The sequence below is a fragment of the Fusarium mangiferae genome (genome assembly GCF_900044065.1).
Source record: "Fusarium mangiferae strain MRC7560 genome assembly, contig: FMAN_scaffold006, whole genome shotgun sequence".
Classification (NCBI taxonomy): Eukaryota; Fungi; Ascomycota; class Sordariomycetes; order Hypocreales; family Nectriaceae; genus Fusarium; species Fusarium mangiferae.
The window spans coordinates 861,051-876,792 of record NW_024573926.1 but is presented as its reverse complement, the minus strand read 5'-3'; the positions used below and the strand labels follow the sequence as shown (position 1 = coordinate 876,792).

General features: G+C 50.5%; 4 protein-coding genes across 4 annotated transcripts; 1 reads left to right on the top strand and 3 right to left on the bottom strand.

The window, feature by feature from the left end:
* Positions 1-236: 236 nt before the first annotated feature.
* FMAN_03021 (uncharacterized protein) lies at positions 237-2,971 on the top strand (the record flags this gene model as incomplete). Its single annotated transcript, XM_041831787.1, has 5 exons — positions 237-1,073; positions 1,121-1,343; positions 1,404-2,435; positions 2,487-2,821; positions 2,870-2,971. 5 exons carry the CDS (start codon positions 237-239, stop codon positions 2,969-2,971), a joined length of 2,529 nt encoding a protein of 842 aa, XP_041682315.1.
* Positions 2,972-3,749: 778 nt separating this feature from the next.
* On the bottom strand, positions 3,750-4,103 carry FMAN_03020 (uncharacterized protein; the record flags this gene model as incomplete). Its single annotated transcript, XM_041831785.1, has 1 exon — positions 3,750-4,103. One exon carries the CDS (start codon positions 4,101-4,103, stop codon positions 3,750-3,752), a length of 354 nt encoding a protein of 117 aa, XP_041682314.1.
* A 1,386-nt stretch (positions 4,104-5,489) lies between these two features.
* Positions 5,490-6,578, bottom strand: FMAN_03019 (uncharacterized protein; the record flags this gene model as incomplete). Its single annotated transcript, XM_041831784.1, has 1 exon — positions 5,490-6,578. One exon carries the CDS (start codon positions 6,576-6,578, stop codon positions 5,490-5,492), a length of 1,089 nt encoding a protein of 362 aa, XP_041682313.1.
* Positions 6,579-12,339: 5,761 nt separating this feature from the next.
* FMAN_03018 (uncharacterized protein) lies at positions 12,340-15,269 on the bottom strand (the record flags this gene model as incomplete). Its single annotated transcript, XM_041831783.1, has 3 exons — positions 12,340-12,402; positions 12,463-14,297; positions 14,351-15,269. The coding sequence occupies 3 exons, from the start codon at positions 15,267-15,269 to the stop codon at positions 12,340-12,342; spliced, it is 2,817 nt and encodes a 938-aa protein (XP_041682312.1).
* Between the last annotated feature and the right edge of the window lie 473 nt (positions 15,270-15,742).

Sequence of the window (15,742 nt, the reverse complement as noted above, 5' to 3'; positions counted from 1 at the left end):
TTCTGATTCCCCTCCCCTTCTCATTTTCCCTGCACACACACCCTGTGACTTGATACCTGTTCTGTTTCTGTCTAGTCAGTCTCCTCCACCTGCTCGCTCGGCCCATCACAAAAAAAAACCCCGTACCTAACAGCAGCAGCCCGCCGTCCCCTCTAAGGCCTTTTTTTTTAGCCCCAAAGGGCCCCCCAACCCAACTGCCCTCAGTTGACAGGCTGCTTCCTGCTTGCCGCTGGATCATGGACGGCCCCGGATATACCTCTGCGTCGTCTGCGTCTGCTCATACCGCAACTTCACATCGTCGCAAGCTCATTAAGAAACCTCCCACTTACGCCTACGCTCGCTCCTCATCTGGCTTCGATGGTGGTGCCTTCGACGCCCAGTCCCTCGAGAGCAAACGCAGTTCCCAGAGTCTGAGAAGAGCCCCCAGCGCTCCCCCAGCCCGCTCAAACCCCGCGACCGTGTCCGACTGGCAAGACTCTGATCGATCTCATCCTCAATTATCCGCCAACAGCAACACTCTAAGACCTGTCCCATCGCCCATCTCACCTCAGGGCGACTTCACCCCCGCTAATCACTGGGCGCCTGTCCCCCGTCATTCCGACCGTCTCTCCGATTCTCACCTCCGCCCTCTCAGTAAGACAGCGGTGCCTGACGACCTGATCGGCGCTCCTTTTGACGGCGCTGCTATTCTGAACCGCATTGAATCGATCAAAATTCCTAGTCCGAAGGCTGCTGCCCCTCGTCAATTTCCTCCCCAAATCGTCAAGGTGCCTACCGACTATAGGCTCGCTAGTCCTGCCCTACGAACTTCGACCAGCTTCTCCGCGATGGACTCGTCTCTGAACGAGAAGAGCCTTGGCCCAAGGGCTCCAACTGATGGGCCTTCGATCAACCCCAAGAGATATTCCGACGATGGCAAGGACCTCAAGCCCGCTGTTCTACGAAAGAAGTCAGGTTTTTCCGGTTTCATGAACAGTTTGGTAGGATCGCCCAAGAAGCCCGTTATCTCTGCACCCGAGAATCCCGTCCACGTTACTCATGTCGGCTATGATAGTTCCACAGGCCAGTTCACAGTCAGTTCTCCCGTCCCTTTGTTCTTATACTCGTTAACAGACTCTAGGGTTTGCCAAAAGAATGGCAGCGGCTTATCAACGAAAGCGGAATTCCTGAAAAGGAAAGGCGAGAAAACCCGCAAACTATGGTTGATATCTTGCAGTTCTACAAAGAGACCACGGAGAGGCCCCCAGAGGATCAGGTCCTTGAGAAATTTCATCATGCTGGTCAGTATGCCACCTCTCCGGCAACTGCAGCATCACCGGGCATGTACCCGTCAAACTATATGGGTATGTCACCGAACAATATTTCACCTACGAACCCCAGGTTTCCAACTGTCAATCATGAAGGAAGTTTTGAGAATCCCCGAGCACCACCGCCTGTTCCCCGAGGCCAGGTTGGTAAGGACCTGATGCCCAGTCGCCCAGCCCCGAAACCGCCCGTCAGCATGAGCAATCGGCATATGCCTCAAGGCGCATATTCGACCAAAGACTCAGGCATCGGTATGTCTCAGTCCGGCGACGAATCTTACGGCATGTCAAAGGATGCTGGCCCTATGCTCCCCGAAGAGCACCGATCGAGATCCAATTCGCGCGTCGCTGGACCTACATACGCCCCAACTGCACCGCAGCCCAACCCACAACTCGCCCAGGCGCAAGCCGCCGCTTATCAACAGCAACTTATGCAGCAGCAACAAGAGCAAGCCATGGCTCAGGCCCAAGCTGCCATGTCTGGCAGCATCGGTCGTGCTCCTAGTAAACGAACTCCTCATCCCCAGAACCCGAACATGCAAGCTGCTCCAGGTTACGGCCGTGCCCCCGAGTCTAATGGTGTACACAACGCTCCTCGTCAGCAGGCTCCTGGAGCAGCCGTGCCTGGGGCTAGGCCACGACACCGGGCTCGTCAGAGCGCAGGCCTTGACATCGTTGCTGCCCTCAAGCGCATCTGTAGCGAAGGCGACCCTCGAGACATATACCGAGGATTCAACAAAATCGGCCAGGGTGCATCTGGAGGTGTTTTCACCGGTCACGAGCGTGGCACGAACAGATTGGTGGCTATCAAGCAGATGAATCTCGAACAGCAACCTAAGAAGGACCTGATTATCAACGAGATTCTTGTCATGAAGGATAGTTCACATCCCAACATCGTCAACTTCATCGACAGTTATCTGTGTGGTGGCGAGCTGTGGGTCGTCATGGAGTTTATGGAGGGAGGCAGCCTTACGGATGTTGTCACCTTCAATATCATGTCTGAGGGGCAGATCGCTTCTGTGTGTCGCGAGACCCTTCTTGGTCTGCAACATCTGCATTCCAAGGGAGTCATTCACCGAGATATTAAGTCGGACAACATCTTGCTATCCTTGGAGGGCAAGATCAAGTTGAGTGAGTGACAAGTATTCCAGTGGCGGTGCAAGGCACAACTAACCGTAGCAGCCGATTTTGGATTCTGTGCGACCATCAATGAAGCCCAGAACAAGCGAACAACCATGGTGGGTACACCCTACTGGATGGCGCCCGAAGTCGTTACTAGGAAAGAGTACGGGCGCAAGGTTGACATTTGGTCTCTGGGTATCATGGCTATCGAAATGATAGAAGGCGAGCCACCATACCTGACGGAATCCCCCCTGCGTGCGCTTTGGTTGATTGCAACCAACGGAACTCCTCACATTAAGAATGAACAGGATCTTTCTCCTGTGTTCAAGGACTTCCTCTACTTTGCACTCAAGGTCGATCCGGAGAAGCGGGCCAGTGCTCATGATCTGCTGAGGGTAAGTCTACGATATTACCGGTTAAATGATTCCACTGACCCTTTTTAGCATGAATTCATGAAGCAGTGTGTTGACCTAGGTCAACTATCGCCATTGGTGCGAGCCGCTCGAGAACAGAGGGCGCAAGAAAAGGCTCGCAAGGGGCAGTAGGTAAACCCCGGGAGAAGAGTTCCTCCTGCAGATCCCCCAGTGAGAAAAGAGAGACTCCGGCGACTGTTTCCGGCGTTTCTCAGACGATGATCGATGTATCTCCAAGTCGGTACAATGGTCTCGATTGACGACGTCCCCACGGGCACAATGCGTCCTTGGGTCACGATTCTGCATACCCAACTATCTAATGACGATTTTCTTCCACAAATTATTCAACTGTCATAGCAGGCCTTGCATCTTGAAGTTGGAATTGATACGATACCGCGTCAAGGAGTGGCTCGGATTATGTTGTGCGCATGAGGTCGCGAGTTCGACACATTGCAAGAAAAGAAAAACCCAAAAGGTGCCAGCAGGCGGACACCAAGATGACGCCTGGCAGCACATAGATATGACACGCTGGATATACCCCTGCATACGAATTGTTCTTGCACATCGAGTTCGCGCTCGAGGCTGGGTCTGTCACGATACTAGACCTGGCCATGTCTCCTCACCAGCTTTGAATCATAAAAAAATAGTTTGCTTCCTTATGTTGGTGCCCCGGCTTTTTGGAATGTGCTTGTGGTGATGATGCGAAATGGAGCTCTCAGTATTCAGGTGTCAGTCACTCTCTGTGTGACTATGTTTTAAACAGACCTAACCCTCAAAGCCAATCAATCTAACCAAACAAACAAAGCAAATGCTTTACCAAATACTCCAACGCAAAGACGACAATACAAAACAACAAAATCACTAGACCGGCCTGTGGCGACTATACTTCGTTTCTTCGATGGGCCCCGCCCTACAGGAACTTGCTCTTCTGAAACATGAGGCTGCCTTGCTCCCATTGTTGATAGAAGGGGCTGATATGCTTCCGGACTCTCGAACAACCTTCGCCCTCTCTGACAGCGGCGTGGCTTTCCATGCCCGTGGGTAGCCCGTTACCGAGCACAGCAACAGTGCCGAGGGCGGCAGGCTGAGCTTGGTGTTTGAGCTTGTCGTGGGAGTGTGAGGAGAATGGTGAGGAGAAGTGTATTGAGTTGCGTACGGAGGTGGCTGCAGCGCGGGCTGGGAGAAGGGTTTTCTTGATGAGTCGGTTGCGCAAGGACCGAGCGGCGCGGACCAGCGACATGGAGGGAGTGCAGAGTAGTTGCATGTTCGGAAATGATGTCAAGGCTTTTCTGGAGGTGGTGATATGAAGGATGAGCTGGTTATCTGAAGCTGAACCTGCACCTGATATTGGAATGTTGAGTAGACTATGGAAAAGATATCATGAACGAGTATGTGTTTTTGGTCTTCTTATTATAGGGAGAAAGGGAGAACAGGAAGAGAAGTTATAGACAGCAGATGATTAAGAGGCTTATAGTCCTTCCGAGTCATTGCATGAGTTAACCGTGGTCACTTCCCAAGACCCCCCTCCATCATGAGCCGGAAGACGATGCGGTCTGCCGGTGGCACCTCGGGGCCCTCTTTGATATGTAGGTGTATGTGTCTTGCACGAGATCCTTGGAACGTGGATGGACTTGGTTCGTTGAATCTGTAGTGCCGTTTCGCATGAGTCGTTGTTTGTCGAAAGGTTCAGCTCTTTACTCGGCTGTTTAGTAGTCTTGAGTATATCTGTTCAACTTCCACTAGGTATGGATGGTACAATAGGTAGGTATTTTTGTCTTGGTTCCTGCGTCCTCATGAGACATTTCTCTCCAATGTCTCTCCCATATCCATTGATTCAGGAGATTGACACTGGGCATGAGCTCGCGTCTCCTGTCCTCTTCTTTCATGTTAGTGTCGGCCCATATTCTCCACCGCCAGTTCATTAGCTGGCGAACCGAAAAATAAAAAAGGCTGGTCCGGATCTTCGACCCGGTTTTGATCGTCTCGAAAGATGCGAAAACAGAGCGGTGAGAATAACCTAGACCCAAATTATTGGCCCAAGCTGGATTGCCGTTTTGAACATGCAAGTGCCATCGTGATTGGCTGCTCGGAAACATGCGACGATTGATTGACATTGACGTGACGTGCGCGTGCATTGGTGGATTACTACGTATTAGGTAGACTTGGATCACTGCACTTTGCGTACCTAGCCAAAGTCACGATCTGCCTCAAGGGACAAGAAACTTTGGTTGTTAGCGCACGATAACTACCCATTAACCTTGTTTCACACCCGAAAGTCTAATCAAGCGAAGAGAGAGGATATTCGTTTATACAATCAATCACCAGAGGAAATAAGTGGTTCTTTTTTGTTGAGTTCATTCATTATATGCCAGCGGCTATTAAATTTAGATCCTCTGTCTGGATCTCCTCGCTCCGTGTCTAATACGGCAGATTCATCCTGCTCTATGTTATCCAGAGCTGATCTAGTTTTATCATCATACGTCTCTTTTCCCCCCCTTGACCCTTGCTCAATGCTCAAAAAATAGGTCACCAATTGTTTCCGGAACTCCAAACAAAGAAAAATCAAATCCTCTTTCAGGACCTTGCCGATCCAGCCATTTATTCGTAGAAACCGTTCTTCGCTAACCGTCCAAAAAAGGGCTCTGCTCGCTTAGTAGCATGTGTAGCCACCGTCGATGATGCAGTTGGAGCCAGTCATGAACTTGGAAGAGTCTGAGGCGAGGTAGATGCAAAGGCCGTTGAGCTCGTCAACGTTACCCAGTCGGTTCTGGGGTGTCAGGGACTTCCAGATCTTCTTCTGGGCGTCAAGAGCAGGAACTCGGTTGAGAGCAGTGTCCATGTAACCGGGAGAGATGCAGTTGACCCGGATGTCGTACTTGGCCCACTCAGCCGCAAGGGACTTGCCGAGTTGAATGACACCTGCCTTTGAGGCATTGTAGCAGCTCTGCTCCTGGGGGAAGTTGACGATGGAGCCAGACATGGAGGCGACGAGAATGATGCTGCCAGGCTTTCCAGCGGACATCATGGCACGGCCAACGGCCTGGGACATGAGGAAAGAGCCGGTAAGGTTGATGTCGATAAGGCGACGGAACATGGCAGGGTCGTAAGTCTCAGCCTTGATGTTGGAGTCGGCGATGCCGGCAGAGTTGATGAGAACATCAGGAGCACCATAGCGCTCGACAACCTCGTCGACAGCAGCGTTGATGGCAGCACCGTCGCGAACATCGACCTTGAAGAAGGAGACAGGTAGGCCAGTCTTGTCGTGAAGCTCAGCTGCGGCTTCGTCACCAAGCTCCTGGTTGGCGTCGAAGAGAACAATGTTCTTGGCACCAGCCTCAGCACAAGCACGAGCCATATGATTTCCGAGACCACGGGCAGCGCCAGTGAGGATGATGGTCTTGCCATAGACACTCATGTTGCGCATGGTGTGGGGGAGCTGCTCGAAGGTCTTGCGGGTGAGCGGCTGAACGATGTCGCTCTCGTTAGAAGGAGTACGAGGCTCGCTAGGAACTCGAGCAGCTGCCTCGGGGACGTTGACTGTGTGCTTGTCACCAGTACCCTGGCCAGCACTGTAGACTGTGACAGGAACCTCCTTCTCCCGGACAACGTTCTTCTTCAAGTTGGTGTCAATAACACGCTGCACGGGTGTGGCTGTGAAGCATCGCGAGTTCTTGGGGAGAGCAATGGCAGGGGCCCGAGTGGCACGGAGGATGTTTCGAGAAATGGAGCAAAAGGCCATTGTGAAGGTTGTAAGGTTAGGTTGGTGGTTGAGAATAGGTAGGATATGGGTATATAAGAACAGGAGTGATAGTGGGGGGAGAAGTGATTATATATTAGAAGGTCTTGTTCTTTTGGTGCAGACACCACAAGTGCTCAAGCGAGAGAATGGGTATAGCGGAGAAGATGAAGATTGTAAAAGAAGAGTTAAATAGATGAAGGAATCCTCTCGATATATAGTCGAATGGCTGTGGGTCCGAAAGTAAATCACAGATAGAGTGTGAAGTGTGTTGCTGAGGTGTAGGGAGTGCAGGCAGTGAGAGCAATGCAGAGAAAACTCTAGACCTGAGGTGAGCACGAAACTTTTTTTTTTTTTTTTTCGGAGTACCTTGTTGCAGAAATTGTATGGAGGGTCGCAGGGAAAGCTTTTACTTTGCTTGCCAGGAAGAAAGGCAAGGTAAAGGTAAAGGTAAAGGTAGACTAGGTGCAGAATTTAGTGTGGCGGTATGTCCGTGAGGAAGGCGAACGAATGGGTGTGGTGTGGTGTGGGTGTGGGTGTGGTGTTGCGAGGCCCTTGAGGTGGACTGTAAGCGATAAGGTACGGTGCAGTGCAGTGCAGTGCAGATGACTTCAGCTAAGGCTAGAATCAAGGGATCTGCTCTCGTTTGGCGGCTCTGGGGGCTTCTAGTGTTTGTTCAAGGAGGGTGGCAGCGGGCGCGGGGGCCTGGATTGAGAGAACAGTGGAACCGGGAGTAAGAGTGCAGGCAACCTAAGATAGAACAGTTGAGTTGGGTATGCAAAGTGCAGATCTCGCGGCAGGAAAACTCCGAAATGAAAGTCCAAGAGTAACGGGATGGACCTTTGGGCAGTGCAGTGCAGTGCAGTTAGGTTCTGTTTGCTTTGTTCAGGAAAGGTACGTTTCGCTTGTTCCAAGTTTAAGTGACTGCGGGAGGACCGGTGCTATTTTCGGGGCTCTTCAATAGCGACTCCAGAACGGCAATTCAGTTTTTAATGCTTCTGTTCGCTGTGTAGAGCTGATCTGAGATAGATGTATGTCCTGGATGTCTCGAACAACGGAGATTCGGGCTTGATCTTCGGATCCGGAATTGGAGGCAAGCTTGTTTGTTGGTGGCAAAATGCTACCTGTGTCTCTTTTCGAAGGTGGTGGTGCGGAGGTGTCGATGAAAACCTATAGTTAACTTCAATGTTAGTTGCCGTTGTCAATGAATTTGGCCACAGCGAAAAAGAACCAAGATCATTACGCGTGCAAGGCACAAGGATACGTTCATTGGGGATAACATACAGCTTCAGATGGACTTTTGATCGTAGCAAGAAACGATTCTGCGCGAAGCTAAAGTCGTGGAAAATGCGTATGTGTGATGAAAGGTGATGGGGAACTAGCTCCGACCGGCAATGGATTTATATAGGTTCTATGGCATCTGGATATCTACGCCCAAGGTACGCCTACCTTACCTCTGGATGGCAGCTACAATACGGAGTCCACAATACACAATACATACGTAGGTGGAGCAACCACCGGCACGCTTCCTGACGCCCAAACAAGGGAGAAGACGCTCTTCACCGACTTCGGTGTAAGACGGTGAGGTCAGATCTGTATGTAGCGAGCAACCGTAGAAAAGGTATGGAGGTACATTAGTACGGTTCCTGAATTAGAAGTTCCTTAGTTCGGGTCTAAGAAAGGGGGTAGCACAAACTGGACTCACCTCACCCTCACCTCACATCATGGAGGGACCGGGGCACCAATGTCGCATCAGCCGGGGGTTTCCTCCAAAATGTGAGACGGGATGGGAGATTTGTGATGGTCACAAGATCGATTGCCAGGGCCACTGACAGGGTCATTGCATTTCCTGTCAAGAGATTGATCAAAGACGAGACTTGGACTAGACCACACCAGAGGCGCATTCAGGCACGCAGAAGCAGTACAATGTGGGGGAGCATTGATGACATGATCTGAGACTCAGCTAGTCTTTGGTTTGAATATTCAAATATGGGCTGCCTTGGTATTCATGCGGGTTGTGGGAATATTCTATGGTGTTTTACATATAGGTAGGCTGAAGTAGGTAGGTATTTTGTTGAGGTGAGATGGTGTTGTTTCCCCTTGCCTCGTCTTAAAAGTAAGGTATTGTGGAATTTGGGTTACTTAGTACATAAGGTAGGCATTCTTAAAAGTTCCCAATTGACAATTGTATCATCAATCAAACGATTGATACACATGCTATTTTACAGCCGGTCCGGCGTTCATCTCTCATAACCCTCCGACTTTTTTTTTATAGCTTTGATAACAACGTGGGGTTCTCCGCTGCTTCTCAATGCCCACAGGGAAACATGCATATGCAGCTCTAATTCTGAGGTGACGGTCTAGAGGCAGCCTCTTTTCTCACCCTTCCATTACGTCTCACATTCACGTCCTTTTTTCTTCTCTGGAGACACAGACGCGGACACAGACACAGACACGACACGACACGACACCATTGCGTGTCATTCTCTGTTCAACGCCAATCTCGGACAAACAGCCAGCCATTGACGCAGACGGTGGCACGGAAAAGACACTTTGCACACCCGTCATCGAAAATCACAGTACATACATCCATCCAATGTCCACGATGAATGAGGTTGACAGAGCGGGAAACAAGCATATGGGGCACCCAGGGATTCGATGCACCAAGTGGAGAGAAGATCAATTAGAAACCCAGATCCCACGGGCAGCCGTGGGGAGCTATGGCGGGTCGCGGGGAGCCAACTCCTAGCCTCTAGGGGCTCTTCGGGACGTTGCAGGGGTAGCTCTGGCTGAGCTGGGCTCCACGGGGCGGGCTAGCATTTTCTCGGTACCTAGCTAGGTACCTATTCCTGGGACCCCCACCTTTCTTTCTTTCTTCCTCTCTCTCAACCTCCTACACAGCGGGCGCTTGCATGATGAGGTGGTGGTGGTGATATGAGGGGACGTCAAGTCTCCAACTCTTTTTGCTAGATCACTCGGACAAGAAGAGACTGTCCACTCATCCTCCCGGAGTCTCTCTCAACACAAACAAAGTTGATGCAAGGCCTCATTACAGTCCGAGCGTTCCGGGGAATGTCTTGGCCTTCACCCGCCCATTTCTAGGTTCTAGATTGCTGCCCACTTGGCTTCGCGGCTGTCCGGCCACCGGCAAACAATTTGAGCACAGACGTGCACATTGCCTCAACACCAAAGACAATCCAAATAACAGCTTTCACTAACTTGTTGATGATGGCTGGCCTCTGAGCTAAATTGGCACCTCATCCGCTTGGGGGCTTGCAGTAGTCTAGTCTGTCACCATCCTAGCGACAGGCTTTGTTCCATCTTTTCTAGGCAGACGAATTCTTTTCCTCCACCTTCTGACTTGGTACACCGCTATCCACCCAACCGAAATACTTCCTGCTGTCTGCAAGTGCTTGAATAATGTGCAGTAATTTGCTACAGCTATAGTTCTCAGACCCGAGCCAAGCTGGGGCACGCACGCACGCACATACATACAGACACAACAGACATCTGATGTTGCGCGTCCCCTAGACAGACACCACTGAAGGTTTCAACGTTCAATCCCGGGTAACACGGCTGCAATCGCAATGATGCTGATGCTACGGAGTAATGCTGAGGCTGATCCTGGTCCATCCACCACCATCCACGTCAAGCTTGGGTCGAGTCAGGACTTCCTCACCGAAACCGCTCCAAGGTGAAGGGAATGATACCAGTAGCTACAAGACACAACATGCAGATACTCTTTTGACTAGTTATGTCTCGTAATAAGACTTCATTCTGACCTCGAGATTTTCGTTTTGTGTCAGAGCTATGCTCACAGACATCCCTCGTCCACTCCTACAATTCTCAAACCCTACTCATAGTCACAAATAATAGTGCTCAGACTAACTCACCTCTCTCGGTGTGCCATCCCACCTCCTTGGATAGACCAGGGCACCAGGCTACACCTAGATGGCCAAGACAACCTTAACACTAACCCACCCATTGGCGCCCCCCATTTGTCCATACCACCCTGACCGAGAATGTTCTCTCACCTTCTCAGTTCGTGGTCTGAACGATAGGAAACAATGACAAAGATAGCTTAGTTGTGTCAGTGGGGGTTGACCCTTTCATTCACCAACTCTACTCTAGTCTAGTCTATTCAATGGTCACAAGAATGACGAGATGAAACTTGCTACGCTTTGTTGATGAGCATGGAGATCATCATTTGTGACTTGATTCAAGCCAAATTTCCATCATGATGACTTTTACGGGGTAAACACCAAAAGACGGTGTATAGGTACATACAGCAAAATCGTTGCATTTTTTTAATTTTTTTTTTTAGCTAACTCGTTTCATCGAATGGCTCCGCTTGTACCCGTTCAGAAGACAAAGCAAAAACAAGATATCAGATGATACTCATTGTCCCCTTAGGGGCTGCATCGCTAATTCTGTAGGACAGCTAGGACAGATATTCTTGGGTGAAACAGAGCGGACTTGGAGCTCCTTTGGTGACCCACATGATCTTCTTCGTTTACAACTGATCTGATCAATATCTGATGGGGGTAATTTTCTGGGACAAGCACAAGCGAGTTCATCAAGGGTAAGAGAATCGAGGCACACTTGTGTAACAGGGCCTTGACATCTTATGAACAGCGTTGGTCGAATACTGTATGTACACCACTTGGATCTGCAATGTCAAGTGACTTTCTTTGTGTAAACGGTCTGACAATAAGCTCACGATATGACATACCACGTAGCGTAGTATAAGCACTGAAATCCAAATCACGGTACCTCCTGTCAAACCAAGTGATCGAATTGTGCGAGGTTCACTGATATGTTGAGGCCCATATCACAACCAGGCACGCAATACCTACCTCGCCTGCAGCCCTGCCCTGCCCTTGGAGCTATCGTGTGGTGGGGAGCTGTCAAGGGAATGAAGGGAACAAGGGGGCACTAGGTGTGCATGCATGCATTCGCGCGAGTTCCAGAATCCTCGCAGAAGCACGGCCCTTCCATCCCTTATCATCACGACATGACAGGACAGGCGTGCCCAAGTCTGGGGTATTGTGCGGACTGGACGGGATTTCCTATGTCCAACTTTACCCAGTTGGCGAGGATAAACCGCCGTTATCGAGCAGCCCTTTCCCCACATGCGCATAACGGCGGTTCCCGTGTGTTTCGTACGAGTAGTTTTGCGGCTGATGATAGATGGAGCCGAGTACAGAGATCTGGCGTTGAGATGCATGCACAGCAGAGGCACCGGCCCGGGTTTAAAATTGCGGTGATGGGAATCAAACCAGACACCCGGGCCGGTAGTTGAATTTCCAGTGGACTTGGGGGTTGTTGAATTATATCGCCAGATACTTAGGCACTGTCCTTACTCAAGGTGTCAGGCCATGGAAACATACTCGTCAATATCACGCATACAGCACTTAGACGTAGCCGCACTTGATCCATTCCAACAAGTTCGTGCGGGAAACACACAAATCGACAAAGGTGCTACACAATTCTGCAGAATGCATACTGTTTCTCTTCTTAGTCTTCGAGTTCAAAGATCTACCGCTCATCCAAAACCAGCCAGCCCAGAACGCCGACGGGCAGGGTATTAATACAAGTAATCCGTGTAAAACAACGCATGCCTTTCTGATCCCCATCAGTTTTCACTCATGCGAGGAAGCCTGTGAAAATCACTGCGAACAATGCCCCCTCAACACGAGGTTGCTTGAAAGCATGTCGTGACAACGCCCCGTCTTTTTCCATTACGCCATCCTGCGAAACTGCATCATCGGCCCTGGTCGTAATTCTCAATATGGACCAAATCAAGGAGTGATGCGATATAGGGGCTCTGCGAGGTTGATTAGTACAAGTACCTTATGGCAAACGGTGATAGAATTGATAGACATACCAAGGCCCTGTTCTCTGCGAGGATCTCAAACAGTCGCGGTAACAGAGGGCGGAAAAGAATCTCATTCCAGCCTCCTATTTCACCCACTTTCTCTTGATTCTTGATCATCTCTTCCTCAGCCTCCGTTTTGACCACATTGCGAGCAATGTTCCTCAGTACTAACGCCGCGCTGAGTGGAATACCAGCTGCCTGGGGCGGGAGGTTTGGATTTCGCTCATCCCGTGCTGTTGCAGTTTCTTCAAAGGTCACAGCCATAGTCTTGGCGGGAATAATCCATGAACGCTCCGGTTTCCGACTGAGCGCGTCGTTGGGCAACGCTGAAGAGATGTGTGTGTTGATATGTCTCGCGAAATCCTGAAGGTGCATTTTGGTGGACTTGGGGTAGCGGGAGCACTGATCCCAGGTACAAATGTATTCCTTCTCGACGTTGTCGAATTGTCCCCCTTCATTTCGCTTCTCTCCTAGATGATCCACAAGGATGTGCTCCCAAAGTTTCTCAGGCTGAATGTAAAAGTGGCCACATTTCTCAAGCTTATTGTTAGGATTTGAGGCCCAAAGGCAACGCCCGTACTCCTTGCCATCCAAGTCAAGAGGTTTTGGTCTTGCACGGATACCGTGGATGATGAACTTTTGTTGCGGATCACCAGGCTCTCTAAGAACCTGCGCGTTTGAATCCTTATACACAGACGTACTGTTCCGGATGAAGTCGGCAGGTGTGATAAGAGGCTGATTGATGACCTTGAGTGGTGCGACAAATGCGTTTTGGTAGGCCTGCCAGGCGGCTAGTTGTGTCACAAAAGAGTTATTGTCCTCCTCGAAGAAGCAGCGAACCCAACGGTGAACACGATCTGGCTCTTCGAGCTTGAGCATCTCCTGAAGAAGATCTTCGGGCATAGGAGCAATCTGGTCACGAGCGGGAATTCTTTGCTCGGGTACAAGAACGAACTCGCGTTGTGTCTTACGAGCACCATGAGCCAGGAGGCGTGCAAGATGGTCAGTGAGGTTTTCTGGCGTCAAAGAGCGCACTAAGGTGTCCACGTTGGGCACAACAGCAGTGTACTGATAGAGGAAATCGAGACACGCGTCAATAAGCTCATCATCATTCAGCAAAAGCCAATTGGAAAGTCGCTGGAGCACGTGCCTAGGAACATTGCTTAGCTTGTTGGTAGCCTCGAGATTCATGGAGATGCGCCCCAGCGCCCGAAGAGAGGTCAGAATGATACCACGGTCATCAGACGTCAACTGCTCCAACAATGTCCTATACAAAGGGTCGTCTGAGTCCAATGTCATGAACGGCGTCAACTGCTCAGCAATGTCCAGGGCAAGATGTTTCAGTTCCACAAGAGAATCCTTCTGCGGTAGGTTCAGAATGATGCAAATGAGATCCTTGATGGGAGGGAAGTCTGATATGTTGTGGGCATTTTCAGGCAAGGTGACCATGTTTCGCAACGTCAGGACAGCTTCAGTGATCAGCACCATATTGTCCGCAAATGACTCAGTTTGCAGAATGTCGGGTACATCCTTCTCAATGAGGTTTTCGATACGCTCCAGGATATCTGTTGTCCCATAGTTTCCATCGAGGGCACTTGGGTCACTAGAGTCATATGGAAGATTCCAAGATACGCTCCAGTTAACGTGGTAGAACAGATGTCCCACCTCAAGGGCTTTATCAACTAGGCCTTCGGCCAGACCTGGGAAGGAGTCGAACTTGTACTTATCACCTCGCTCAAACGATATTTTCACCAGATGACTGAGCGCAAAGGCTTGTTCAGCAGGAATATTTGATCGCAAAGCATTCAGACACCTCATGTAAATGTTAGGGCCATCAAAACTGGCTGATACAGCTAGTTAGTGGAAGAAAAGTACAAAATTACGGATGAGTACTCACTGCCAGGTTGCATTGGTTGACGAGGGTCAATGCGTGGAGTTTGGCGTGGCTTCTGAAACTCGGTGGGCGCATTGCTTGGGGTTGGCACTGCGCGCAGTGTTAGGGGTTTAGAAAATCGCGGCTGATAGGCAGTGACCAAGTTGGATGTATTCTCAGTGTTAGTGGGGTGGTGAAGAACCGAGGGACCTCGGTTTCCCTGGTAATTCTGCTGTTGGTGCTGCTGGGGCATGTGCATGTTTGGGTGATGCGAGGGGGTCTGAGGAGGGTTCGCGGCTGGTGAGTTGGTACTGCTCGCATGGTGAGCGGAAGAATGTCGGGTTGTTCGTGAAGGTCCAGTATCCGGTTGAAAGATGACACGCTGAGGAGGTGCCTCACGTAGTCCTCTGGAAGCACGCGCACTGGCAGCAGTGTCTGGCACGGGTCGCTCGCGGACGGGTGTACCATCGTCTCCCGAGGCCGCTGAGTCTGTGGCACCAACGTTGCTCTCTCTTTTCTTTCCCCAGAAGTTTTCCCTTGTGCGCGACAACAACCCAGCGCCTTTAGCCGTCACATCCTCCAGAATATCCTTTGGTGGAGGCTCCTTTCCATGTACTGTGCTGATCTCAAACGCAGCCAAGTTCTTATAGAACTTCTCCTTCAACGAGAAGGCAGTGGAGGCTTCATTGTTAGAATATATGCCCAGCTCTGACGCCATACGTCTCCATGCTAGCTTCTCCTCCGAGATCTTGTCATAACCACCGCTCTCCACGACGTGATTGAAGACCTTGAACAAGTCAACATGCGTTGCGCCGACCTTGGGCTCTGGATCGAGTGTCGTTCCTCGCTTGGAGTGATAATCACGGAGTCGCGACATGAAGTCCTCGTATTCGGGCGTGCGATCTATTGTGTGCGGCGGCACCTCATTGCGAACGGGCGCCATATTGAGAGATCGGACGATGAACTGATTGTGCGCGGGTGGATAGAAACAGGATACGAGATGCGCAGTCGCGAGGAAGGGGGAGAGGTCTCTTGTCGTCGAGCTGCGTTGAATATCGTGCGGTCACGAAAAGATCCCACAGATAGGCGCTTCCACCCAGCGTCTGAAAGGCTTCAATGGCCTTTGTATCGATAGTTGGCTGGTTTTAGAGATACCGTGGGTGCTTGCAGTTTGATCCACGATTCTCAAATCGCATGGGTCAGTCGCTGATAGTTTGGTTTGGCGCGGCGCGTCGAAGTCCTTGGGGGTAAGATTGCGCTAGCTTATCTCCACGTGACCCTTAGTCACAACCTCCGCGCCCGGTGGAAGTTCTCTTGTTCGGTAGGTACTTACAGGTAGGTACCTATCCATTCCTTGAACCTCAAATTCTCTGCCAAAATCGAATTCATTAGGTATATTCTTGATATGGATTTATA